The following is a 27,960-nucleotide window of genomic DNA, read 5'->3' as shown; positions in this document are numbered from 1 at the left end:
TGCCCTGCTGCTGGCCCCTCAGGCTGACCTCAAGGCCTTTTTAGATCCGCTGAGGCTCCAGACATTGGATGGACAAGCAGAGGAGACCTTGGGAGGTCCAGTGACACTGTAGGAGGTCAGAGAAGCCATTGTTACAATGGCTACAGGAAAGACTCCAGGCCCAGTGGCCTTCCGGCAGAATTCTATTTGAGATATGCTTCAGAACTGGCTCCCCACTTGGTGACTCTGTATGCAGAGTCCTTGTGGAGACTACGCGGGATGCTATGGTAATCCCACTCCCCAAAAAGACAGCCCAGGGGCCGGGGTGGTAGAATTTAGACCCCTCTCTATGCTTAATTTGGATTTTAAAATCCTTAGCAAACTTTTAGCACTCAGATTGCTTCCACATATGAAGTCCCTCATACATGCTGACCAGAATGGGTTTATCCCCACCCGTAACACTTCCTACAAACTGCGTAGGCTGTACTCCGTGATGTACCACCCTAGGGCACAGTCTCTTGTGCATGCAGCTATTCTGTTGTATGACCTAGAGAAAGCGTTCTGCAAAATTAGCTGGGATTACCTTCTCGAGGTACTGAAACGTATGGGCATTTGGGGAAAGGTGGGTGAAATGGGTGCGATTGTTATATATACACGTCCTACGGCACGGGTCAGAACGGGCAAAATTATATCCACGCAACATCAGATAGCTCGTGACACATGCCAGGGCTGCCTCCTATCCCCGCTCCTGTTTGCCCTGGCCATAGAGCCCCTGGCCGCGAAGTTCCGGGGAGAGGGGTGGGGGGCAGGGACATGGGGCTGACTATAGAAGGGAGAACGTATATCATATCTCTATATGCAGATGACCTCCTGATTTATCAGCACGAGGCTGTAGGGGGCTCTGATACAACCCTGCGGCTTCTGGACGGTTTGGGGGATTTTTCGGGTTTGCGGGTAAATAGGAACAAAACATACCTGTTCCCGGTGGCTGGACCATTGCCCAGGCCCCCAGACTGACCGGTTGGGCATAACTGGACACCGAATACATTTAAATACCTGGGCATCCAGGTCTTCCACTCGTTGGATGACTTGATAGAGGGAAACCTGGATAGGGCGCTCAAGTCCAATGTGCATTTCTGGTGTACTTTGCGGCTCCCCATGATGGCTCGGATCTCCTTGACTAAAATGGTCATGTTACCCTGCCTTTTATACTTTTTTGCTAACTTACTAGTCTTGATTTCAACGGGGTGGTTCAAACAACTAGATTCAATACTCCAGGATCTCATTTGGGGGGAGGGGAGGCGAAGAGTCTCGCTGAAGACCTTGAAATGCCACATGACGGAGGGAGACCTAGGGGTGCCAGATTTTGAGCTCTCTTTGTTGACCGCTCAACTGCAGTGGTTGGCACAATGGCTGGAGGGTGTCAATGAAGAGGGAACGTTCCTCACAGAGCCCAATAAGCACCCCCATCTCTTGCTAGCTAAATTGCTGGACTAAACAATCAGGGTCCCCTACACTATAATATTGCAGGCAACTGCCCTGCAGTGCTGGAAGCGATGTATGGTAAGGATTCCTTTGAACCCATTGTATACACCGGTGTTGCCCCTAGTGGGGCTGTCCCATGGGGAGGGCATGGATGGAGGTGGGACTTGAAACGGTGGGCGACTATTATGAAGAAAAGGCCCTAATCCCGTTTGCAACACTGATGGAGTAGTGGGGCCTCCTGCCGGGGCAGTTCCTGCAGTACGAGGTGCTGGCCCGAGAGTTTGGCCAACTATGGGGGTCGGGTAGAGAAGAACCAGAACAGATGAACAAGTTACTTACCTTCGGTAACGATGTATCTGTAAGAAACATTAGTTAGTTAGATTCCTCACCTTGGAATATCCCCAGGCGTCAGACTGGATCCGGAAGATTTTTCGTCAGCAATACCCCTTGCGCGTTGCTAGGCGTCGTCTGCGGCTCCGCGTCCGTCGTCGGCGTCGTGCGCCGGAATGACGTCGGAGTACTTAGACGCCGCCTTCGCGAGCTGACGTCAGTTCTTGTACATAGCTTTCCGCGCCAGGAACGCAGAGCCATGCAAAGACCGACACTGGTGCCAAAAATAAAATCTAGGGGCCTGAAAAGGAGAACCTTAACCCTAGATGTCAGTTCGCAGAACGGGGAGGATGGGTGGGGCGGTGAGGAATCAAACTAACTAATGTTTCTTACAGATACATCGTTACCGAAGGTAAGTAACTTGTTCATCTGAAAGAAACACGTTAGTTAGATTCCTCACCTTAGAATAGATACCCAAGCAATACCATCCCCGGTGGTGGGTCTGCGAACCAAGATCACACCAGAAAGTCCTGGAGGACAGAACGGCCAAAGAAGCCATCCCTCCGGACTTGGCTGTCAAGGCAATAATGTCTGGCAAACGTGTGTAGCGAAGCCCACGTCGCCGCCTGACAGATGTCCTGCAAAGGAACACCCCGTCCCAAAGCAGTAGTAGCCGCTGTGGCCCGAGTAGAATGGGCGCGCAGCCCAACAGGTGGGTCCTTTTTTGCCAAGGAGTAACAAATTTTGATGCACAAAACGACCCACCGAGAGATGGTCCGTTTGTGCACAGCTTTCCCCTTCTTAGCACCCACGTATCCAACGAAAAGTTGGTCATCCACCCGGAACTGCTTTGTGCGGTCCAAATAAAAGGAGAGCGCACGTTTTGGGTCCAGACGGTGGAGCCTCTCTTCCTCTTTGGAAGGATGCGGAGGCGGAAAGAAAGTGGGCAAGGTGACAGACTGCCCAAGATGAAATGGAGTCACCACTTTCGGAAGAAAGGAGGGACGAGGCCGAAGGACAACCTTGTCCGGAGTAACAGAGAGAAAAGGAGGCTTTGAAGATAAAGCCTGGAGCTCACTCACCCGTCTAGCCGAGGTGATGGCTACCAGAAAAGCAGTCTTAAGAGTCAGAAGACGAAGAGGACAATTGTGAAGAGGCTCAAAGGGAGCGCACATCAGGAATGTCAAGACAAGATTCAAGTCCCACTGAGGCATTACAAAAGGGACAGGAGGGAACGTGTGAGTAATGCCTTTTAGAAAGCGTGTAACTACAGGGGACTTGAAAAGAGAAGGCTGATCAGGAAGCCGCAAGAAGGCAGAGATGGCAGCAAGATAACCTTTCAGGGTGCCCAGGGCAGAGCCCTGCCGGGCCAAAGAAAGAAGAAACAGTAGAACCTCAGAAAGAGGGGCGGAAAGGGGATCCACAGCCTTTGCTGTGCACCATGCCACAAATTTGTTCCACCGGCAGGCGTATACCGTCTTTGTGGAGGGACGCCTGGCTGCCAGAATGATATCACAGACTTCAGGAGGCAAGTCAAATGGCATCAACTGCCGCAGCTCAATCTCCACGCATGGAGGTGGAGGCTGGACAGGTTCGGGTGGAGGACCGTCCCCTGCTGCTGCGACAGAAGATCCTCCCGAAGGGGCAGACGTATCGGAGGATCGGTCAACATACTGAGTAGCTCGGGATACCAGTACCTTCGTGCCCAATCCGGAGCCACCAAGATGACTTGGGCCCGGTCGTGCCTGATCTTCTTCAGCACTCTGGGCAGAAGTGGTATAGGCGGAAAGGCGTACAACAGACCGCAACTCCACTCGTGACGAAAAGCGTCGCCGAGCGAGTGCCGCCTTGGAAATTCCAACGCGCAGAACTGCTGACATTGCGCATTCTCTTCAGTGGCGAATAGATCTAACCAAGGCTCTCCCCACTGCTGAAAGAGACCTTGCGCCACTTCGGAGTTCAGACGCCATTCGTGATCCATCATGCACCGGCGGCTGAGTTCGTCTGCTCTGGCGTTCAGATAGCCCGCCAGATGTTGAACCACTAGGGTGACGCCCTGGTGTTCCAGCCACGTCCAGAGGCGCAGAGCCTCCTGTAAAGGGTCCACGACCCCACCCCGCCCTGTTTGTTGCAATACCACATGGCGGTGGTGTTGTCCGTGAACACCTGCACGACACTTCTCCTGACAGAGGGAAGGAAGGCTTTCAGTGCAAGTCGGATCGCTCTCAACTGCAACAGGTTGATGTGGAGACGAGACTCCGCCGGAGACCAGAGGCCTCTGATCTCCGCCTCTCCCATATGGCCACCCCATCCCAGGAGGGACGCATCCGTCACTACGACATGCTCCGGTTGGGGAAGGGAGAGGCTCTTGCCCTTGACCCAATCGCGGTCCGTGAGCCACCACTGCAACTGCTGTGCAGTGCCCTCCGAGATCAAGACATGGTCGGACAGGTTGCCGTGATGCTGGGCCCACTGAAACTTCAGGTCCCACTGCAGAGCCCGCATGCGCCGCCTGGCGTGATGCACTAGTAGGATGCAGGAGGCAATCAGCCCCAGAAGCCGCAACACTAGCCTGACCGAAACCCAGGATAGAGGCCGAAAGATGGGAATCAGGGCCTGTATATCCCGGACCCGCTGTTCCGGCGGATAGACCCGGAACTGCGCCGAATCGAGAACCGCTCCGATGAAGAGGAGCTTCTGAGAGGGACTCAAGTGTGACTTCGGCACGTTGATGGAAAATCCCAGCAAATGCAGGAGATCCGCCGTAGTATGGAGGTGGGAGACGACTGTCTGGGGCGAGCCCGCCTTCAACAACCAGTCGTCGAGATAGGGGAAGACTGGAACCCCTGATCTGCGCAGATGAGCTGCGACCACCGCCATCACTTTCGTGAACACCCGAGGGGCACTGGTGAGGCCGAAGGGGAGCACGGTAAACTGAAAGTGCTCTTGGCCCACCGTGAACCGCAGGTAATGCCGGTGGGCCGGCAGGACGGGGATGTGGAAATATGCGTCCTGCAAGTCCAACGCTATCATCCAGTCTCCAGGGTCTAGGGCAGCTAGAACCTGAGCCAAAGTTAACATCTTGAACCTTTCCTTCCGGAGGAAGGCATTGACGTTCCGGAGGTCCAAGATAGGGCGTAGGCCCCTTTTGCCCTTCTTGGGAACCAGAAAGTAGTGGGAATAACAACCACGACCTACTTCTGGACTCGGAATGCGCTCGACGGCCCCCTTGGCCAAGAGGGCCGAAACTTCCTCGTGGAGAAAAGTCAAATGATCCCCCGAGATACGGTGGTGCTGCGGTGGCATGGCTGGAGGGGTCGTCTCGAAGGGGAGGGAGTAGCCCCTTCGGACGATTTGCAGCACCCACCTGTCCGATGTGATGGACCGCCAGTGGAGCAGGTGATAGCGAACTCTGCCTCCCACTGGCGATGAATGGGCCTGAAAGCTCGGACTAGGAAGGCTTTGAGGCGGATGCTGCCGGGGTGGATGTGGGCTGACCTCGTCGTCCTCCAGAACCGCCTCGGCGGAAACCATGTCCGCGACCGCGCGCAGGTTGGTTCTGCGGCTGGTGGCTAGGCGTACGTGAGGAGGCACCCCTTCCTTGGCCACGAAAGGGGCGAAAAGAGGAAGTTTGCGACCGCGGGGCCGAGAGGCCCAAGGACTTGGCCGTAGCCCGGGAGTCCTTAAAGCGATTCAGCGCACTGTCCGCTTTCTCGCTGAAAAGGCGAGTGCCATCAAAGGGCATGTCCATAAGGGTGCTCTGGACATCGCCCGAAAAGGACGTGGACCGCAGCCAGGCGTGACGTCTAAGCGCCACTGAGGTAGAAATCGCCCTACCCAGCGAGTCCGTAGTGTCAAGCCCACATCGGATAGCATGTCGCGCTGCATCCCTCCCATCGGCCAGAGCCTGGGTAAGTCGTGTCTGGACCTCCTCCGGACACAGGGGCAGCACGTCCTCCACCGTATCCCACAGAGAGTGGGAATAACGGTCCAAGAGGCAGGCGGTGTTCTAAGACCGCAGGCCCAAACTAAGGGAGGAGAACAGCTTTTTGCCAAACTGTTCCAGCCCCTTGGAATCCCGGTCCGGCGGAGCGGTCGGGAAGGAGGATTGGGAGGTAGAGGCCTGGATAACCAGACTCTCGGGGGTAGGGTGTTGGGACAGAAAACTGGGGTCGCCCGGAGCAGGGCAGTGGCGCCTGGCGACGTTCCTGTCCACAGGAGGAACTGTGGAGGGCTTGGACCAGGTGCCCTGCAGAACGTCAGTGAGGGCCTCATTGAATGGCAGCAGAGGCTCAGTGGAGCTTGCTGCAGACTGAAGCACCTCAGTGAGGACGTTTGTCCTCACAGCCACGGCAGGTAGCTCGACCCCAAGGGCTGCGGCCGCCTTGCGCAGCACCACAGAGAAAGCAGCACCCTCCTCCGAAGCCACAGTCGGAGGAGAGATGAATCCAGTGTCTGGAGAGGTATCCAGGACACTGGCCTCCCCCAGTTCATCTGCCCAGTCCTGTGACAGTTGAGCCTGAACGGCCATAGGATCCTCGGATCCCTCTCAGTTGTCCCCATCATCCGATTCCTGGTATGCAGGAGGAAGGATCGGAGCCGGGCGATAGACAAAATGTGTCTCCAGCGGCGCCGAACGCGGCGTCCATCGACGCCGTATCGGCGCCGGGCCCGGAGTGGGGCTGAACCGGGGCTCGACGCCGAGCGGACTCGGCGTCGGAGGTGGTACCGGTGTCGACGCCGGCGGAGGAGGCGTGACGAGGTCGGCCGGCGTTGGCGGGGACTCGGTAACGGGTCCCTCGGGCGCTTGCGGCGTCGAGGCCGGAGCCGTCAACGGCGTCGAGGCCGGAGCCGTCAACGGCGCCGGGGCCGGAGCCGCCGGCAGGCAAGGTTGCCCAGTCGGGTCCGCGGGGCCCGAAGGCGCGCCAGCGGGCGTCGACGGCGGAGCCAGGTTCCTCATGGCCGAGAGGAAGGCACTGACTTCCGCCGGCGTCGCGTCAGTCCCAGGGACCGGTGGGTATGGGGACTTGCGCGGCGCCTGCGGCTCCGCCGGAGCCGCGAGGGTGGAACCACCCTGACCCTCGGCCGAGTCGTGCGACCGGCGAGGGGAGTCCGAAGAGCGATGTCGCCTCTTGGACTTCTTGGAGTGCTTCGACTTACCCGAAGACTTGGATCCCGACGACCGATGATGACGTCGGCTGCGGCTCCGGGACCGATCCTTGGACCTCCTCCTGGACCGGGATCGAGAGGGGGGCGGAGCAGAGTGGCGAATCTCGAGAAGCTTACGGGACCGCTCCCGTCTAGCCTTCGAGGTCAGGGCCTTGCAGTCCGAACACGACTCCGCGTCGTGGTCGAGGCCCAAGCAGTAAAGGCACCGGCGGTGATGGTCCGTAACCGACATCAAGCGGCTACAGTCAGCACAGGCTTTAAAACCAGGCATCCTACCGGCACCGGAGTCGAGACAAGATCAAAAAGGATCGAAAAAGTTAGTCAAAAAGTGACTAAAGGGGTAGCTCTCCCGGATCTGCGCTTACTGGCGCGGAAAAAAGAAGAACTGACGTCAGCGCGCGAGGGCGGCGTCTAAGTACTCCGACGACATCATTCCGGCGCACGACGCCGACGACGGACGCGGAGCCGCAGACGACGCCTAGCGACGCGCAAGGGGTATTGCTGACGAAAAATCTTCCGGATCCAGTCTGACGCCTAGGGATATTCTAAGGTGAGGAATCTAACTAACGTGTTTCTTTCAGATATAGTATTGCACTCACTGGTCACATTGGGCCCAGCCGGTCACCAAATTAAATGGTTCTATACCCCCTTAATTGGAGCTTCTCTTACCTCACTAGGAGCCTTACGAGACAGATGGGAACGAATCCTGGACAGGAAATTAACGGACAAGGAATGGGGTAGGGTTTTAGAATCCCCTAAGAAAATCTCTCATAACACAAGGTTAAAGTACAAACAGTTTAACTTTATACATATGTCATATATGACACTCCACTGCTTACTTAGGGTTTATGGAGGGGGGAACCACAAGGATGCCCAAGGTGTAATCAGCCTGCTGCAGACTTTATACATATGACCTGGGTCTGTGAGAGACTACACAAATTTTGGTCCGAGTAATATCCAAGATTACCACTACACTGGGGCGTGCTCTTATACCCACAGTAGAAATATGCCTGTTGGGGCTCCGCCCCAACAACCCAAGCGTAAAGTAGGCAATACATTTATGGACATGGCTCAGGCGCTAGCAAAAAGGATAATAGTTATGGCATGGAAATCTGCCTTGGGACCACTGACCCATGTGTGGAACCTTGATGGGATTATATGGGCTGGCGCGGAGGGTAGGGCATTCCATAGTAAGTAACAATGGAAAGAAGCACTAGTCACTTGGGAACACCCAAGCCATACTCACAGTGAAGCTGAAAGTAGCCAGACTACAACAGTCTAAAATATAAGGGTTAACGTAGAAAGACCTGGGGCGCACTCAGAAGATAGATAAAGTGATTGTTACTCCTTCTTGTGAAATATAGACAAGACCCCCAAAGACAAGCCAAGACCAAGTGTGGACATCATACACAGTGACACCCCCAAGCACCAACAAACTCCCCCAGCTCTAGTGTACGGATATAGGTGTTGACTCCTCTCCTGCTTTGGTTAATTTATCAAAGTCTGTTCGTTTTCTGTGTTAAGATATATCAATGGCTAGGTAACATTCCCTGACTCAATAATATGTTGCCAATAAAGATACTTTAAAAAAAAAAAAAAAAAAAGACAATTGTGATGGCTTAAAGATTGACGAATCTGGGTAAAAGCGTGTAATGAAGCCAGCAGCGTTCCTTCCTTTCCTAAAAGCCTATGGCTTTACATGCCGTCAGCCTATCCTTTAATCTCGTGCAATTAACCGTCAGCATGTAACCAAATAAAAGGAATTACTCAGCAAGAAAAAAACTAAAAATCTCTTGCGGAGGTTTGGATTTCAGATCGGTTGGCATTAAAAATTAAGATAATCACCTGGCGATTCTGCAAAAGTAGCCATACAATAATAAATCTATAACATCCACTGTGGATCCGATAACCTGCTTGGTCACTATAGGAAAGTAGGATCTGCTTCTTAAGGTTACCCCAACTTTTTACTTGATGGGATGCTGTTTTGACTAGTCTGACTGGGATCCTGCTAATCAGAACCAGTCTAGCTATCTGTTTTCTCCCTAAACTGTTGTGTTCAGTACCTAGGTACTTCCCAGATTGGATACTGGGGTACCCTTTTCAGTCGCTAGTATATGGTACCCATGTACCCAGGGCATAGGTATCCCAGAGGTCTCCCATGGGCTGAAGCATGTATTATGCCACCCATGAGAAACCATACAAAATGGAACTACAGGTCTGCCATTGCAGTCCGTGTAAGTTGGTGCTTGCACCACTTACTAAAGATATAGGTTTACTATATCTAAGGGTCACTGCACTTAAAACCTTTAAGTCACCCCTATAGCAGGCCTTGACAATCCTGAAGGCAGGATGCTTGGTTCTAAGTGAGAGGGTGCCCCTGCATGAGCCGGACACCCCTGCAGCCTACGGAATCTATTCTCCCGGGTAGTCAGTGAAGCAGCCATATACTATATAGAGGGGCACCGCGTAATTACGAGACGACCCTCTCGGAACTGGCTGCAACAAATCCTATTATGTTTGGGATCAAACATGGAGGAATTATACCCCCACACCGTAAACGGTGTGGGAAGTATGATTCCAAGCACTGGAAGAGCCCTCCGTTAGGCTCTCAGTGTTCCCGGTACCAGCCTTCTAGTCCTGGACAGCACAAAATGATTGATGCCGACCACAGACATACTTCTGCCCACCTGATGCTGAGCCAAGCTCGAGTAGAGGAAGGTGGAATAGGTCCTGTCACCAGACAGGATTTAGTGTATTGGGGCTGGGTGGGCGCGCTTGCCAGCGCCAGAAAGTGTACATGAGGGGCACATTTGGTGTCCCTGGGCATAGTCCAGTTCAAATAAGTCCTGGGAGCCATTGGCTCCCGCTCTGGCACAAAATTGGACAAAGGACAAGGGAGTAACCCCCCCCCCCCCCACGTCCCACGTCCAGACCCTCAATCGTCCCAACCCCTCCCCTGGGGTACTTAAGAGCTCACCGGAGGGTGGGTCCCTAGATTCATCGTGGGACAAGATTCAATTCAAATACCGCTTCAGCTTCGACCATCTGGACACTCTGGAGTTCTCAAGGGCCTGAGTTAGTCTCTCTGCTTGTCTTCTACATAGTCTGTGTCCATACTTCATACAGAAACCCTGCAAGGCATGTGCAGCATCAAAGACACTTGAAGGAATCTCCCTTGAAGTGAAGGAGTCACTTCCCTGCATTTGCAGGCATCTCATCACTGCTAACCAGTCTGCTGATCCAGAGCTCCTGTGGACTCCGAAGGGTTCAACAACACAGGTGGTGATTTCCTACGTCCCTTGAGGCCGGAGCTGTCCTCTCACCAAATTTGAGGCCAGGAACCCTCGTGAGGGCTGCAATAACCGAACCCCTGTGCACCGCGTACTTTGGCAAGTATAAAAGCTTGTTGGCAACTTTGCAACAAGTGCATCGGGCTCCAAGTACCAAGATCTTCAGCCACATTGCAACGTGTAAACCGCGGTCTGCTGCTTTGGTAAGCTGCCCGCGGTCCTCCTGCGACTCCAGTGCCTTCGGCCTGTGGGTTCTGTGGAGCGTCATCTACGTCTTCTTTGAGCTCCCCTGATTGCTCAGGGCCTGCCCTGACTCTCGTGCTTTTGGTGAGTCTCCTGGACCTTGCTGGTCCCAACTTTGCATCTTCTTGACTTCCTGTGTGGGTTGCATTTGCCAAGGCTTGTTGGTTCTCCCGACAGACACGACCATTCAGCACTCGACATCTTTCGTGGTACAGCTCGGTATCCGGCTCCTGGTCGCCCTCAGAGCCGCCTGGTCCCCCTCAGCTGCAGAGTCAAAGTCATCGTCATCTTCCCTGAAGGACCAGACGTCGGAGGGCATTCGTCTTCCAAGTCTCCTGGTCACTCCCGAGTGATACAGACTCTGTCCCCTCTGCTTTCAGGTACTCCTTTTCAAGAATCCACATTTGAATTCCCAGGGACACTTTCTCCTCTTCCAGCAGCGGCACTTTCCTGAAGTCTTCCATTGGGTTCGACGGCGGTTTCCTACACCACTTCACCCCTATGCACCCGGCTTCCCTGGTGTAGGTAATGTGGGTACTAGGGTATCCACGGGTGGGGTGGCTCTCCAACCTTCTGTGTTCCACGGGGTTTCTTCAGGGTCCACTAGAAAGGGTCCTTCATCTTTAAAAATCCAACCACGACTTACACGTAGAGTTGTACGGAGCCCACGGTCGTGTTTCTACACTGCACGCGCTCTCCGTGGGGACCCCATCTACTTACCTTGGGTGGTTCCTTGGGTCCCCAGCAATTCTACATCCTCTTGATAATGTCCTGACTCAAGTCGTGGTTCTTATACCACTTTCTTAGTATATGGTTTGGTCCCACCCTGGGGCCCACTGTGGATTTAGTGCCATTTACTGTGTTACTTTGCTGAAGTATTGTGTGCATTGTGTTTATCTCCATGTTGGAGATAATGGAACATACTAGAGAGTATTAAATAATAAATACATATTTTTATAAATACTTTGTGTGTTTCCCTTTCATTTAATCTTTACTATAAGATTGCATTCTCGTAAAAGCAAGCTGCTTTACGCTCCTTCAAGACTAAGCCTGAAGGCTGCTCTCCACAGCTACCACTGGAGAGCTTAGAGAGCTTTCTAAGGTTGTCTAAGACCTCTTAAATTACCGCAAGGGTTGTCTTGATTAGTGGACGTCATACACCAGGCCAGCTTCTCACAGTCACCAGATGCTCTTACACAACAAACTCATGAAGTTCAGCTATTTGTCCCCGAGGAAGTCTTCTGAAAGCCTTATATCGCCTTCCTCTGAGATCAATCATGTCTGCCCTAGGAGAACACTGGCGATTGATACCTTTCTGGCCTTTGTGATATAGCTTACCAGTTGAGGAAGATGGTCATGCAAATTAATACCTTCAAAGTATAACTAATGACTTGGTTGGGTGTTGTTATCTAACCTAGGAAATATACGATCTTCTGGAAGCTTATATTCAAAGATTAGGTGAGGAATCCTTTACTTTGTTGTAGCCGGGGGTATAAAGATGTCCATGACCAGTTCTAGTTAGGAACAAACAGTGTCAAGGGATATTTAAGAGTCTGGTGCTTTAAGGGCTCAAATATCACATAAAACCGGATTTGTGGCTAAAATAAGATGTTTAATTCTACAGCCACTCTCGCCAGAACTTGTGAGAACTTTGTCATCCAGAGGCAATATCATTGTCATTATCTACATCGAGAAGTGGGGCGAGTGGAATGTTGAATTACTGCAGATTCGTAGCCCATCACAGCACTTTGCTATTAAGTTCCATGAAAGACTTCTCACTTTAACAGATTATAAAGTGTCTGTCTCTCGAAAAGGCTGCACTGCTTGGGGGTAATTGCTCAGTGACAGGAATTTTTTTTTAAACGGACTGTAGGACATGGTGGATCGTGTAGTGTGGGACCATGTAAAGAGTCAGTGTTCATTTTCATTCTAGTTAAAGCTTTAATATGTGTAGTACATCTTTATCTTTTCATTTTATAATGCTATTTTATGGAGACATTTTTAGTCAAGTGTACAAGTGTACTTTACTGCAAAGATCTGGGTAAAACTGGCTGCATTAAAGAGAACTGAAAATTATACTTCCTGCATACATGTTTTCTTCAATTACATGAATTTAATTTAAAATAATAAAATATATTTTAAAATCGCACTCTAATATCCTGCGCGTGCAAAGAGAAATTCTTCAGAAAGAATCCTGTGACACAGCACCTAATTTGCCTACCCAGGCAGAGTTGGTTATGTATGTATGTATGTATGTATGTATGTATGTATGTATGTATGTATTGAGCCAGTTGTATTGTATAGTGTCACTCTGTGACAAGAAAGCTGCCATAATTTCCATCTGGTTATCATTGCTTTCACCTGATGCGTTAGAGTTGGAAATGAATCTTTCCAGGGATCGATCTATTGCTTAATTTAAGAATTTGGAGGAGAAACATGACAAACTTGTTCCCTCCAATGTACTACTATCATAAATGGCTGAATGTGTTACCAACTTGAGCAGGAGGTGCATCTTCGCGTCCTAGTCCCAGAACGCTTAAGACATCAAGAAAACCAAGTCCAACAATTACACTCCTTGTCAATAAAGACTACACACTACCTCTGCTTTATAGAAATAGGCTCATTTAAATGCCTCAGGCTGACTCGCGAGGTTATAATATTACAAGTACAATATAAATGTCTATAATATAAATGCAGTTGTTAAGGCAAAACTAACAAGTAGTCAATGATTATTTTGACCAATTTTAGAACTGCACAAACGAAAATTATCAAACTGAACTCAAGGGACTACAGTCATGGATGTACTGAATGAATCAAAAATAGATTAAAAACGTACAGTGTATCACCATGACCTAATCTTCCACCATCTCCACAGCCCCAGGAGAAGACCTCGCCTGTTATTGCCAAGGCCAGATAGTGCTGGCCATCAGAATGAGCTGCTATCTTCACAATGTTTCTTGTGCAAAGGCCCTGCACGGGTTGCGGTGCCTGTAAATGAGGCAAAATAAACACGCGTTACATGTTGTAAAGGAAAATACAAGATATAGTAGCTGTTAACGAGGGTTCTATTTTCAGATAGCATTTTCAAAATTGCTTTATTAAGTGATCATATTTAGAAAACCTCTGCATTCTAAATTCTCAGCGGGAGGATTACAGTTTAATAAATGTAACACATTTCTGGGGTATGCTTATATGAATCTATTGCTTTGAATGTTGCAAACAGAACATTGCTCTTCAGGAAGTTTATAGCCAATCAAGTATGTTCATCTGAAGGATCCGCCCAGAATCATGTCCCAAGATGAACTGCTGTCATGTGCCATGTGCTACTATAACCTTCAGTTACCTAAGTCACCAAATCTATGCTGAGATGCAGGGACTGTCAATATAAAACTGAACTTCCCAGAAACACCTGCAAAAAACAATGTAATTCGTCTCCTAGCCCATTTGTGCCCTAGACATGGCTGGCACATATCGGCAAATACACTTATGAGATTTCCATTACATACATGTCCAATTGACTAATCACAAAGCGTTTTGCCAAATAAAGTGATATGTTACTGAGGAATTGCAATGAGCACTACATCCCCGATCTAGTCTACTGAAATATAATATTAGCAAGCACTGAAAACTAAACATTATAACAGATTTCAGCCATATTTACTTTTTTGCTCTAAACTCATTCATAGTATTTGTTCATAAGGAGTGTGTACATTACCTTTTTACAGTGCCCTTTTCGATGCATTATTTAGATGCTCTACAAGTTTAGAAACCCAGGTCACAGGTAGAGGATATATCAAAATAAGCACAGTGCTACCTCTAGAATTTATTCCTGGTTTAAGATGTATCCTGATAAAATGATGTACCAACTGTTCTAATAATATCGATTAAATCTAGATTATCTAGAATGCATACAAACATTTAACTAGTCTTATCACAGTGAGTAATCTGCCATACTGCTCAGTATCCTTTCAATGAGATGGAAGAAATTTCCCTTTCATGTTCTAGAAATGAACCATCGGCGACAGAATAATGTATTGGTTATTATTGCTGAAATACATATCATGTCGTACTTTGAAATTTGGGACCGCGTAGGAGGCAGGGCCCTACCCCTGTCTATCCCGGTATTAGTGAACCGCGAATGGTCAATGCGGTATGTACAAGTGCTTCGTGTAACGTTTTAGCTATGAATGCACTGTGTATACATTATTATACATCACTACGTGGGTTGCATCTTAGAGCGGTGGCCATCTTATGGTTGCCCTCACATAGGCTACATATCATGAAGCAAATACGGGCCTCTTAGAGCACATGTGCTTTCCTTTGACTTTTCTGTGACCTGGGCAGCTTGGCTCCGCTGCCCCAGGTCAGTCCGGTCTCACGAGCTCCCCGTCCTCTGGCCACCTGTGATTAGCATCAGGGCTTGACACACCATAAAGCCTTTACATTAAACATGAGCCTCCAGCTAATATCTTTCACACCTGACTGTTCCTGCTTTATGGCTTGTTTTCCAAACAGGAGATGCTCATGTTTATTGGGGCCTATCGATATCTGATGTGGGATCTGAGCCTTGCTGGGTAAATAATTGCGGGCTGGCTTAACTGGAATGTGGGATGGTCATCATGACTCTGCCTTTTCGTTTGAAATGTATACATATGAATGACCATGCCATAAAACAAGGAATGTATGCCTGAAGCAGGATATTTTGTATTTAAGGAGAAGCCCGTTTCTGCAATTTTAAGCAGTCTCCTGAGAACATACACGCTGTTGTACTTCTAGGATACCTGTAATTGGTCTGCAGCCAATAAACTGATCTTTGACTTCACCCAGAAGACTGTGTTTCTGTAGGTCTGAAACAGGAAGAACCCGAAGTCATAGGGTGTGTTCCCCTGCACCGCTGGGCTTAAAATTCCCAGTACTTCAGTTGGCGCCCAACTCGGCGCGATTTCAGCGGTACCGGTCCAAGCCAGAGGTTCGTGAGGAGCTTCGTGTGGAAATTCTGGAGGAAGGCTGCCACTTCATCGACCCCTGCATGTCGACGTGGTCCGAAAGTCTTTTCTGCGAGGTTCTCCGCGTCCCGACGGCTACGAAGGACTGCTGCCCCGATTAATCGCCCTGTTTTGGACCCTTGACGATTTTGGTAGAGCGAAACAATCGAGAGAGTCTTCTGGTGACGCCATTGATCATCGATATTCAATTAAGTATAAGTGGAGCGTCTCCCAGTTTGAATTTGGTATCCTTCGGGATTATTTTGATTTGGAGTTTGCAAACCCCAAAGCCAGAGGACTCGTGTATTCACGAGACTATTGTAATCGATAATCCTTTGAAGTTTGGAACTAGACTAGTGAGCGAAGATGCCTGGTGCTAGTGTATTTGGAAGATTGTTTTGTTTGAGTTGTGGAAGGGATTTCCAGTTGGAGGATTCATGTCCGGTTCCTCCAATTGGTACTCCAACTTATGAGCTTTATGTAAAACATGGCGTGGGCCCCACTGCATATAATGAAGTATGGATCCGATATACCAGAAAGGACGGTGTTTTAAAATGGCCCCAAAATGGTAGTTTCGATACAGATATCTTAGATAATTTGGAAATGAAATTGTTTAAAAAGAAAGCCCGGCCGGCGATGTTTGATTCTTTCCGCCTATGGCGAAAGGAAGCCAAACAGAAGGAAATTAAGCTAGCGAAGAGGAATAAGAGAGAAAGAGGTATGCAAGCAGCTGTGCAATTTAAAGATAATGAGGAGGAACAAATAAATGAGCAATTGCACAGACAGCGCAAACTAGGGATTGATAAATGTTACCCTGTTTTGTCACCCCTTGTGCAAGATGAGACAAAAGAGAAAGAAAAAGATTCCCTAATGTCCCATTTGTTAAATTCGCCACCCCCGTATGCGCAAAATGCCACCGCACCTCCACAGCTTATAAATGTGCGGCCTCCAGTAAATATGCCGCAAGCCTCCCCACAGCCGCCAGCTCCTCCTCAGCTGGCCCCTATCCCTGCAGTGCAGCCCTCTCAAGGGCCGCCAGTTTTGCTACCTGTTGCCCCTGCGCTTCCTGCGACTTTGCCTGGCACGCCAGCGGCTTCCCCTGGCGCTCCTTCTTACACTACCCAGGTACCTGTATCTGAATCTGTTTTTCTTCCCTCTGTCTATCCCCCTGTTTTCGCCTCAACTTCTCCTTCAGCACGACAACGACTAGCTAATGTAGTTACTAGTCTAATGTCGCCTCTCTTTGGGTCATCGAGCGCGACTCCTGGTTTACAGCATAAACAATTGCGTAGTCAGCTGCCTGGTCCCGACGAGAAAGAGGTGTTAGATCATCTGGCGCGTAGGTGGATTGGTTTCCCTTCACTCTATGATGTGGAATCAGTTGTTAACGTTTTTCACCAATGGGATGCCCCAAAGCAGAGGTATGTCTTTGATAAGATGTGTAAATTCCTCTGTGAGGTATTGGAGGAGAATGGTGCAAACCCAAACCCACAGGAATTGTGTCTAGTGCGATTTGATTTTGAAAAAGGTACAATTGTGGGTCCCAATGTAGATAAAGCAGTTGCGACTTTACTGTCCCTCAGAAATGGGGATTGTCAGCAATCATTATTCGAACAGGAATTCCCTGTGGGGAAGAAGGGAAAAGCGCGACAATACCCTATGAGAGAAGTCCCTCCGGTATGGAAAGAAGCCGTTGCAGCTAATGCCGCTCAAGGTATTGCTGCTGATCCAGCACATTTTCAGCGTGTTTGGGTGCATGTCCCTTGGAAGCGTTCTGAGGTCTTAGCGCTTAAACAGACATTGCCTGACCCCCGTAAAAACCCTACAGGTTATTATAAGGAGTTATCACAAACTGTAGGATCATGTGTAATGAATCTGGCTGGCATAGACATGTTGTTTGGGAATGTTGTTCCACAGCCTTTATGGGGATCCATTCGTAATGTAGATCACGCTGCAGAATTGGGTAACACATGGGCTAATATCATTGCTGCAGATGCTGGCCAAGTTGGTAGCGCGAAACCTGATGCTTTGGTAGCAGAACTCCCTGGTCGAATTATTACCTACATGAAAACTATAATGCCTGCGATGCGCGTAAATTGGGATAAACTATCCGCATGTAAGCAGAAGAAAGATGAGACAGTGTCTGATTTCTTTACCAGGTTTGAAGAAACGTTTATCGACCACAGTGGTCAAGACATGAGCACTGAAGGTGGCCAACGGTTATTTGTTGATAAATTTGTGCAGAATCTACTTCCCGAGTTGTGTAAGAAATTAAAAGATTCAGAAAGTTCTTGGGCTGTTTCCTCTTCAGCGCAAATACTGGCTACTGCACAGTATTATGAGAATAGAGACAAATATGAGAAGGATAGAACAGATAAGAAAACGAAAGAACTGAAAACAAAGGTCCTCTTACAGCAGGCTTATCCACCACGTGGAGGACAGAATAATTATAGGCAAACACAAGGTATCTATCAGCAGCCCCAACAGTTTCAGAATAGTCAGCAAATTAATGGGTATTATCAACCACGAATCCCTGTAGGTCCCAACCAATGTTCATATTGCAAAGAGGAAGGTCATTTTAAATATAGTTGCCCTAAATTAATGCAGCGTAACAGTAATGCGTATGGCACAAGAGGTAGAGGTGGTCAGCAAGCTCCTAGAGGCAGAGGGCGTGGAAATGTTCCCCAGAACGCGCGTCCTCTTCCGCCTCAAAATACCATAAATAGCTTTGATCAGCAAGCCAACGCGACTGGTAATACAGCTCAGTACTACAATAATGATTATTATGCAGAAGATGACAATGTAGAAGATAACGATTACTAGGACAGCCGTAGACAGAGAGAGGGAGTTGTTTCAGTGCCAGTGGATCAGAGCGGACCTTATGTTAAAGTAACTACAGCAAATGTAACGGAGCCCTTTTTGCTGGATACTGGTGCTGCAAAGAGTTCAATCATGCATTCAAAACTCCCTGGCGCGCCTTTGTCTGGCGAAATGAATGTTTCAGTAGGTTTTTCTGGCGCCCCAGTTAGGAACCCGATTTCTAGTCCTATGTCACTTTCTGTTGGACCTTGTGAGCTAAAAGCACCCCTCATCCTAACGACAGGTTGTGGTGAAAATTTGCTAGGATTAGATTTGCTAAAAAGATTGCATGCAACGCTATATTGTTCTCCATCAGGAGTACAACTTACATTAGGCAAGAAAGTGATTTCCCCGATGTATTTGTCTAAAAATGCAATGCCACCTGAATTGTCATCCCTTCCGGATGTCCTTTGGGCTACTGGTCCCAATGATGTGGGTCTTTTGGAAATACCGCCATATGTGGTCACTTTAAAAGCGAATGTCAGATTGCCACGTATTCCCCAGTACAAGATCTCCAATATAGGTCAGAAAGCATTGTTAGCAATTGTCAGTGATTTGATTAAAAAGGGTGTAATTGAAGAGACAAGGGGCAACGTTTACAATAGTCCTGTTTTACCTGTCTTAAAACGAACGGACCCTTCACAGCCACCTGTTTACAGATTTGTGATTGATCTTAGAGAGGTTAATAAGATTGTTGTACCACAGTTTCCAGTTGTCCCTGATATAACTGCCTTGTTAACTATGATTCCAGCCTCCGCTGCATGGTTCTCAGTGATCGATCTGAAGAATGCCTTCTTTAGCATCCCAATTGCAGAGGAGAGCAGAGACATTTTTGGCTTTAGTTTAGGAGGCCGAAGCTTCCGCTTTAAACGCGCTCCCCAGGGCTACTGTGAAAGTCCATCAATATACAGTCAGGCTTTAAAAGCGCAGCTTGATGCACTTGTTTTACCGAGTGGCGCTATCCTTATTCAGTATGTTGACGATTTACTAATCGCCGCAGATACTGAAAAGATTTGCAAAAACGCTACCTTGTCATTGTTGCGTCATTTGTCTGCCTTCCATCACAAAGTGTCTCTCTCAAAGCTGCAATATTGTCGACAAGAGGTGACCTACTTAGGTCATCTCTTGTCGAAGGAGGGAAGGAAACTGACCCCAGAAAGAATTCAAGCCATTGCACAGTTGAGTGTGCCAAGAACACAGAGAGAAGTGCGTGCTTTCTTGGGCATTACTTCATACTGTAGGCATTGGATTCCTAATTTCTCCTTGCTGTCAAAACCTTTGTTAGCATTAACATGTAAAGACACACCGAATCCTATCCCATGGTCTGAAGAGTGTCAGAAAAGTTTTTGGGAATTGCGTAATGCATTATGTTCAGCTCCTGTGTTGGGTACCCCTGACTACAGCAAGCCTTTTACATTGTATGTTCATGAGAAAGATGGTTGCGCATTATCAGTGTTAACACAGCCTTTTGGCGATAGACCGCGTCCATGCGCATATTTTTCGTCAACCTTGGACCCGGTAGCGAGGGCATTGCCAAGTTGTCTGAGAGCTACAGCCGCCGCAGCTATGTCTATTCGACAGTCTGCTGGCCTAGTAATGGATAATACATTGATTGTCAAGGTTCCACATGCTGTGGACACATTGTTAAACAGGACCAAGACACAACACTTAACTAGTGCGCGATTATCCGGATATGAGCTAACACTGTTAGCAAACCATATACACATAAAGAGATGCAACACGTTGAATCCAGCTACACTATTACCAATTCCAGCAGACCTAGATGAGATTGAGCAACAGAAATGTCTGTTCAGAACAGAAGAAGAGACGAAAGGGAGAGTAGATCTTAAAGATACTCCCCTGACTGAGTGTGATGGTACCTTATGGGTGGATGGTTCGTGTTTCAAGCTTCCAAATGGTGATACGACTGCTGCATATGCTATCACGACTTTGCACACGATTGTGGAAACTGCGCGTGTGCCACAAAATTCGGCTCAAGCAGCAGAATTGATTGCCCTTACGAGAGCATGCGTGTTGTCTGAAGGAATGAAAGTGAACATATATACGGATAGCCAGTACGCCTTTGGCGTGGCGCACAGTTTTGGGCGATTGTGGAAAGAACGTGGGTTCCTGACTTCGCATGGAACTAAGATTCAGAATGGCAAGTTGGTGAATGATCTCCTTGAGTCGCTGACCCTACCGTTACAAGTTGCGATTATGAAATGCAGTGCGCACAAGAAAATCACTGATGATGTTGGTCGTGGTAATGCGTTTGCTGATGAAACCGCGAAAGAAACAGCAAAAGATGTGAAGACTCGAATGTATGTTGCAGGCCCTGCAAGATGGGTTGGTGATGTTGGAATGTGTGAAAACACAATAGAGAGTGTAAAGTCCCTTCAAGCTGAAGCCACAGAGAAAGAGTTGAGCAAGTGGAGAGAGTATGGGTAAGTTGGATGAGAATGGTTGTTGGATTGATTTGTCAGAACATAGGCGATGGTTGTTACCCGATACATATGTGCTTCCACTGGTTACTATGGCACATGGAATGGCACATATCAGTACGAAAGTAATCTGTAAGTTGTTGGCTCCAGTATGGCAGAATGCTGGAATTCCCAAGTGTGCAGAGAATGTGGTCAAGAATTGTATGGTATGCTTGAAATACAACCCTGGTAGGGGAACCCCAACTCCAGCTGGTCATTTTGCGCCTCCATCATATCCATTTGAAGTTTTGCAGCTAGATTTTATCCACATGGAAAGGTGCAACAACCTGAAATATGTGTTGGTGGTTGTCTGCGCTTTTTCAAAATGGAGAGAGGCCTATCCCCTAAAGGACAACACTGCTCTATCCACAGCCAAAGCCCTTGTGAAGGAATTTTTCCCTAGGTTTGGAATGCCAAGAATGGTGTGGAGTGATAATGGGAGTGAGTTTGTGGGTCAAGTGATGAAGAATGTGTGTGAGGGGTTGGGGATAAAGCAGAAGTTCCACGCTACAAATCACCCCCAATCAGCTGGATTAGTAGAGCGCTACAATGCCGCTCTAAAACTCAAGCTGGCCAAAATCCAGGCGAGCTCAGGTCTTAAATGGCCTGACGCTCTGCCTCTAGCACTCCCGTCCACCAGAATGACCGTACACTCACGAGTGGGACTTAGCCCATACGAGGTTATCTTTGGCCGCCCGGCCAATGTATGGGGTGTGCCAAGACCGGCGAAATTCAGTGACATCGAACATCCAGTACTGCTTGATTACTTGTACGAATTGACGGCTAAATTGCGTGTTTTACACCAACAGGTGAACGATACTCTTCCCCAGGCCTCTGAAGCTCCAGGACACCCTATCGACAATGGCACGTGGGTTCTGGTGAAAAATTTACAGCGCAAGAGCAACGATGAGCCTCGTTGGATCGGCCCTCATCTCGTACTTCTGTCTACAAGATCAGCTGTTCGAGTAAAGGGGAAGAAGAACTGGATCCACGGCGCCCACGTTAAAAGGATACCTTTGCCTCTGCCGTATGACCAGTGGGTCCAGGAGGGTATCGCAGACTCTGAAACAGACACTGTACCTCGTTTTGTGCCGTTCAGTGATGCACGCATAAAAGGCACAACTTCAGCACAACAGAGTGACGATATTTTGCAAGAAGCTGTGCCACCGTCAATTCGATTGGACACTACAGAGCCTGAACTCTTGTTTCAAGATCAGACAGTACCTGGCCGTTTTCATTATAATCTAAGACCAAGGCCTATGGACAAATAAATATTCTTTTTCTTTTACCTTTTTATTTTTTGATAACCATAGCTCTCCCATCTGAAGGACTTTCTTGATTTTTGTTTTTCGAACCACCATCCGGGTTCAGCCGCAGGGTCGCGGTGCCAAGACTTTGGGGTACAGGCCAAAGACGTTAGGTCAACGGTTGTGGTTGGTCAAGGGCGTTCCCTGGACTGACAGGCGTACTCCTTAGCAGAAGATACTCACCCGCCGCGAGCGGCACGATTAGAGGATGGAGTTTTTCAAGATGGAGAGACTCGCTGAGGAAATGAACTTTAAAGCAAGAATGTGTAAAATAATGAAGAGCAAACGTTTTGTATTATTATGTCTGTTTATATTATGTAGTATGATCGTGTTTACTGTAGGATTTGTATTCTTCTCCTCTCAAGAGCCCATTGCACCCACTGTACAGCCTATACCTCCTCCTACTATCTCCTCACACTCTTTCCACCCTCTGCCTGAACACGAACAAGCTAGACGATCAGAGTTTGTGAATAACTCGTTTATTCAGCTCCTGCACCAGCACCAACTAGTCATGAATACAACCAATTGCTGGGTGTGTGGTTTATTGCCACATACCATTAATAAGGGTATTCCCTATCTAGTGCTGCGGTTTAGTTACAATGGATCGTCATGGGCATTCCAGACCATGTTTCTCTTTGCATTAGATGCCTACTCCCCGCGACAACCGCGTTCCATCAGACCTAGCACCAATAACAAAGCTTTAATGAAAGGAGTTGCCGATATGAGCAGAGATATCGACGCATACTCATCTATTCCCAAAGAAGAATTGAGAGCTTATGTAGGGTGGAACGCGACGGGGTATAGTATTAGTCTGGGTGAAAGACAGCGAAAAATCTCATCCCCAATCTGGGTCGTACCCCACATAGGTCGGTTCTGTTTGCAAGGTAATGGTTAGAATCCTAGAGCTCAACTGGGAAGAAGTGACTGTACTGAAACGTACACTTTTCCGTCACAGTTTTCCCCTGCGTTTTTGGCTGCCAAGGGTACATATTTTATCTGCAATGACCGAGCATATACATGGTTGCCCCCTGACTTCTCGGGCACATGTTATATTGCAAATCTGCTACCGCCAACATTTACTGCCGCCTCTGACTATCACAAGGCCAGAGTTGTGAGAGGCGTGATTAGTAAGGAGGATACTGCCGGTCAGGAAGCGGGAGATTTCTTTTTGGGTTTCCTGCCGTTTTGGGGACCTATGGTCAATAGTAGGAACCTGAGACAACTGACTCGTGTGGTTGAATCCACTGTTAATGTTACGGCTGGTGCCCTTGGTAATTTGACAGCTGAGCTCCAAGCGGATCGCCTCATGACTTTGCAGAACCGCATGGTTCTAGACGTTATACTTGCAGACCGCGGTGGGGTATGTAAGGTTATCCAATCTAGTTGTTGCATTTTCATACCAGATAACGCTCCAACAGTTTATCAAGCCATCTCCAAACTACATAAAATATCTGAGTCCATCCACGTGTATAAAGGAGATTGGTCACTGGTGGGGTGGTTCTGGGAACTGATATCTGCCTGGGGTTGGAAAGTTCGGATGGTCATTGGAATGATCTTAGCCATCCTTTTCCTGTTCTGTCTGTGCATACAGTGTGCTCCTGCAATATGTGGCCTCTGTGCTACATTATGTGTAAGGAAACCTGTATCGAGGGACGAGCTAAGTAATAGGATGATGCTACAGCAACATCTCCATGACTTCGTGAATATTGACCTAGACTCGGATTGAAATGAGTATAGTTATTGCCTATGTAAGGGCAAAAGGAGGGTCTGTCGTACTTTGAAATTTGGGACCGCGTAGGAGGCAGGGCCCTACCCCTGTCTATCCTGGTATTAGTGAACCGCGAATGGTCAATGCGGTATGTACAAGTGCTTCGTGTAACGTTTTAGCTATGAATGCACTGTGTATACGTTATTATACATCACTACGTGGGTTTCATCTTAGAGCGGTGGCCATCTTATGGTTGCCCTCACATAGGCTACATATCATGAAGCAAATACGGGCCTTTTAGAGCACATGTGCTTTCCTTTGACTTTTCTGTGGCCTGGGCAGCTTGGCTCCGCTGCCCCAGGTCAGTCCGGTCTCACGAGCTCCCCGTCCTCTGGCCACCCGTGATTAGCATCAGGGCTTGACACACCATAAAGCCTTTACATTAAACACGAGCCTCCAGCTAATCTCTTTCACACCTGACTGTTCCTGCTTTATGGCTTGTTTTCCAAACAGGAGATGCTCATGTTTATTGGGGCCTATCGATATCTGATGTGGGATCTGAGCCTTGCTGGGTAAATAATTGCGGGCTGGCTTAACTGGAATGTGGGATGGTCTTCATGACTCTGCCTTTTCGTTTGAAATGTATACATATGAATGACCATGCCATAAAACAAGGAATGTATGCCTGAAGCAGGATATTTTGTATTTAAGGAGAAGCCCGTTTCTGTAATTTTAAGCAGTCTCCTGAGAACATACACGCTGTTGTACTTCTAGGATACCTGTAATTGGTCTGCAGCCAATAAACTGATCTTTCACTTCACCCAGAAGACTCTGTGTTTCTGTAGGTCTGAAACAGGAAGAACCCGAAGTCATAGGGTGTGTTCCCCTGCACCGCTGGGCTTAATATTCCCAGTACTTCAATCATTCTAACATCACTTAGGTCAAGCTTTAATAACACTGCGTGATAAACACACTACTGTACAGCTCTCTACACCAGACCTGGCCTGGGGCACTCTCAACAAAATCCAAGATAACAAGCATTGGCATAGCCAATAGGTCTTGCCTTTGGGACCTTATAAGTGTTTAGCTATGCAACAGTTGTTGTTGCAAAAAAGTATATTGTGCTGCATAACTAAATACGGTCCAAAAGCGAGACCTATTGGCTATGTCAATGCTTGTTTATTTCAGTACTTTATCCATTTACAAAAAGTACTACAAGCAGGAAAAAAAATGGTGGACGGAAATGCACGGGGGAGGAAACAGATAGAAAAAAGTATTTGCAATGCAATAGGTCTTGCATTTTCAAAACTTTGACCTACTGGTATTGTAAAGGACAATGGCTTTTATTATTGCAGGTTTTTTAAACACAAATGAAAGGCATTGTCATTTACAATGCCAATAGTTCAAAATGTCGCAAATGCCAGACCTATTGCATTGCAAATGCTTATTTTTTTTAGTAGTAACTTACACTTGTAAGTTAGGCTCCGCACCCTTTTTCAGGCAGTGTAGACATGTAAGTCTACACTTTTGAGTACATTTTGTGAAAAACCCAAAGTAAAGTTACTAAAAAGTGCTAAAATAAATGTACATATGTAAATTACTCACAAGTGAAACTTATCTTTGTAAATAACCCCAATGAAAGATAAAATTGAGAGACAGGAGGGCTAGTTTAAGCTAAGTGTGAATAAAAATCAGTATTATTTAAATATTGTTATATACGTTTAAAATTCACTTTAAAAAAAGAATATACATTAACCTTAAAATGTCCTAAACAAAATGGGTCGTCAAGGCTTGGGCAGAAGTTCTGTCTTAAGAAAGGCTAGAGCTGCCGACTTGGAACTAGGGAACCAAGTTCGAATCCCGGGCACGACTCATCTTCCTTTTATTCTGGGCAAATCACTTAATCGCACCGCGACAAAAAATGTTTACAAATAAAAAATAATGTCTGAGGTCTGGCTCTCATGTAAAGCGCTCGACTGCAACTGGGCCCAGTTCGCACTCTATAAAACGACAAAAATGGCGTGTTATACTGGGGTATCATTATTCCCTGTGCATTTCCAAGCTGCCGAAATACACAGCAGGTAAAAAGGGATGCGGCACAATTCATAACTGGCCAAGCGTTGACCATGATTATTCCTGGGCAAAGCACAAACAGAAAAAAAGTGGTGTCACTGCACATCTGTGTATCTGCCCAGACCCGATAGCCGTTTATTCGTACTCCTATCGACAGCATTTTGTCCTCTCACACAAAGAAGCTCCTTCAAGGGAAAAAAAATGGAAACAGAAGCAGCTGTTACTAAGGAATTGGGCACGGAGAGCTCGCGGTTCGCTTTCAATAGTTTGGGTAAGCACACTTGAGTTAGCCCGTTTTGCCGTATCCCCCGATAATTTGGCGTGTTTAATTAATAAGGAACTGGAAGTGCCTCGTTAATTGTGTTTAAGTCGTATCTTGCTTCTGCAAAGCTATCCGGAATCAAACAATGGCGGATGCTGGTTCTGACGTGAGGGGGAGAAAGCCTGGTGCTGCCTTTGTTCAGTGCAGCCTGCATGAAGTTCTTTTATGCGTGCGGACACTGCTGCCATTGTCCTGCGAGCCTGAACAAATGTCAAGATATTAAGAGATAAGAAAGGCAGAAGGCAGTTGGCGGCTGCGCGCGTGCACGCAAGCTTGAGGCCAGAAAAAGCTTGTGGGTAGCACTTTGAAAACCCCCTTACTAAAAGTCGAGCAAGCAGCGCATGCGCTGCTCTAGGCTCGACCTAAAAAAAGGATTCAAAGTTATGGAGAGAGCAAGATAGGGTGCAATTGTGTAAGTCTGTGAGCAAAAGAAAGAGAAAAGTTTTTTTTTTTCTAAGGGGTCACTGAATCCGCATTAGCATCTGATGTTACCGTGTTTGAATCTAGACATAAAAGTTACAGAAACCATAAACCAAATTTTGTGATACCATAAACAAACTCTTAAATAAATGAGTCATGGAGCCAAATGAAATCAGCACTTAAGGGCCCATTAGGATGGCTGAATGACACCCCCGCCATATTAGTATGGCTGAGGGGTCTGCAGTGAACGGAAAGACCGTCCGCTGCTTTTCCGCCGGTTGACTCGTCGACCGGGCGGAAAAGGGGCAGAATATGGTGGCACTGTCTGCAATACACGGCCATCTATATTATGATGCAGGCGGTGATTCGCCTTTCCATGGCGGCAGAAAGGCATGTGGTCCTTTCTGTTGGGGGCCTGTTGCGGGCCCCCAGGGTGTCGGGGGGGTTGGAGGGTACCTATGGTACCCCCCCCCAATTGCAATGCACTACGTGGAATCAACCACGTGGTGCCTGCCATGTAGTGCATGGCAATGCTGTGCACAGTCCTTTTACATTGCAAGCGGGTCTGCAGCCAGCAGATCCACCCGCAATGTAAGACCAGGATGCGCCCGCCAGTGATGCGGGCGCATCCTAATACACATGGCGGGACCGCCGCATCTTCGGCGGTCGGTCCCAGGCTCCGTTGCGATGGCGGGCGGACATTGTAATGGACCCCTTAGTCTGTTTAATAACCTCCACGCACATCTTTCAAGTCAGCTGACCTTTGCTCTTCGTTTGTGGGCAAAATCACTCCTCCTCCTGGTAGACCTAGTCCCAGGTAAGTTGATCTTGTTCCATCCAGTGAGAAAGCAGTAAGATGAAATGGAAAGTGTGTCTCTGCCTTAGTCCCACTGTATAAGGAAATTGGCAACTGTGAAGCAGTCCTACTACTTTTTTGTTTATCTTCGCTTCCTCGTGCTGGTGCAGAAGACCATCATCATGGTAGCAGAGACATACATTCAACTTTACTTGCCACAATAGCCCTATATTTATCTTTCGCTGATGTTGTGGCCTGGGCAGACAGGTGATGTGCACCTTTTGAATGACATGAGACTTCTTCAATCCAAAGGGGTATGATCCAGAGTGATCAACCAAAGCCACGGTCATGCAGCCCTGCTGCACCCCCTGAGACTGGGTTAGGCAGCTGGCTCAAGAAAAATGAGGAATGGCTACAGACAAGAGGCCACCTCCCAAATAACTGCAGATTCTGTAAAGGCAATGGTAAGGAGGGAGTTTCATATGGGCAAAGGAACAGCAGTTACATAAAAGAA

The 27,960-nt window shown here is 48.0% G+C and overlaps 1 protein-coding gene across 1 annotated transcript in view; it reads right to left on the bottom strand.

Moving 5' to 3' along the window:
* LOC146805589 (E3 ubiquitin-protein ligase HERC2-like) overlaps positions 1-27,960 on the bottom strand; it is a 1,563,844-nt gene that overhangs the window by 1,354,960 nt on the left and 180,924 nt on the right. Inside the window, 1 exon segment of the mRNA XM_085622871.1 lies at positions 13,333-13,484. Coding sequence (XP_085478997.1) covers positions 13,333-13,484 — 152 coding nt within the window.

The sequence above is a fragment of the Triturus cristatus genome, chromosome 8 (assembly GCF_964204655.1).
Source record: "Triturus cristatus chromosome 8, aTriCri1.1, whole genome shotgun sequence".
Classification (NCBI taxonomy): Eukaryota; Metazoa; Chordata; class Amphibia; order Caudata; family Salamandridae; genus Triturus; species Triturus cristatus.
This window is presented reverse-complemented; position numbering and strand designations above follow the sequence as displayed.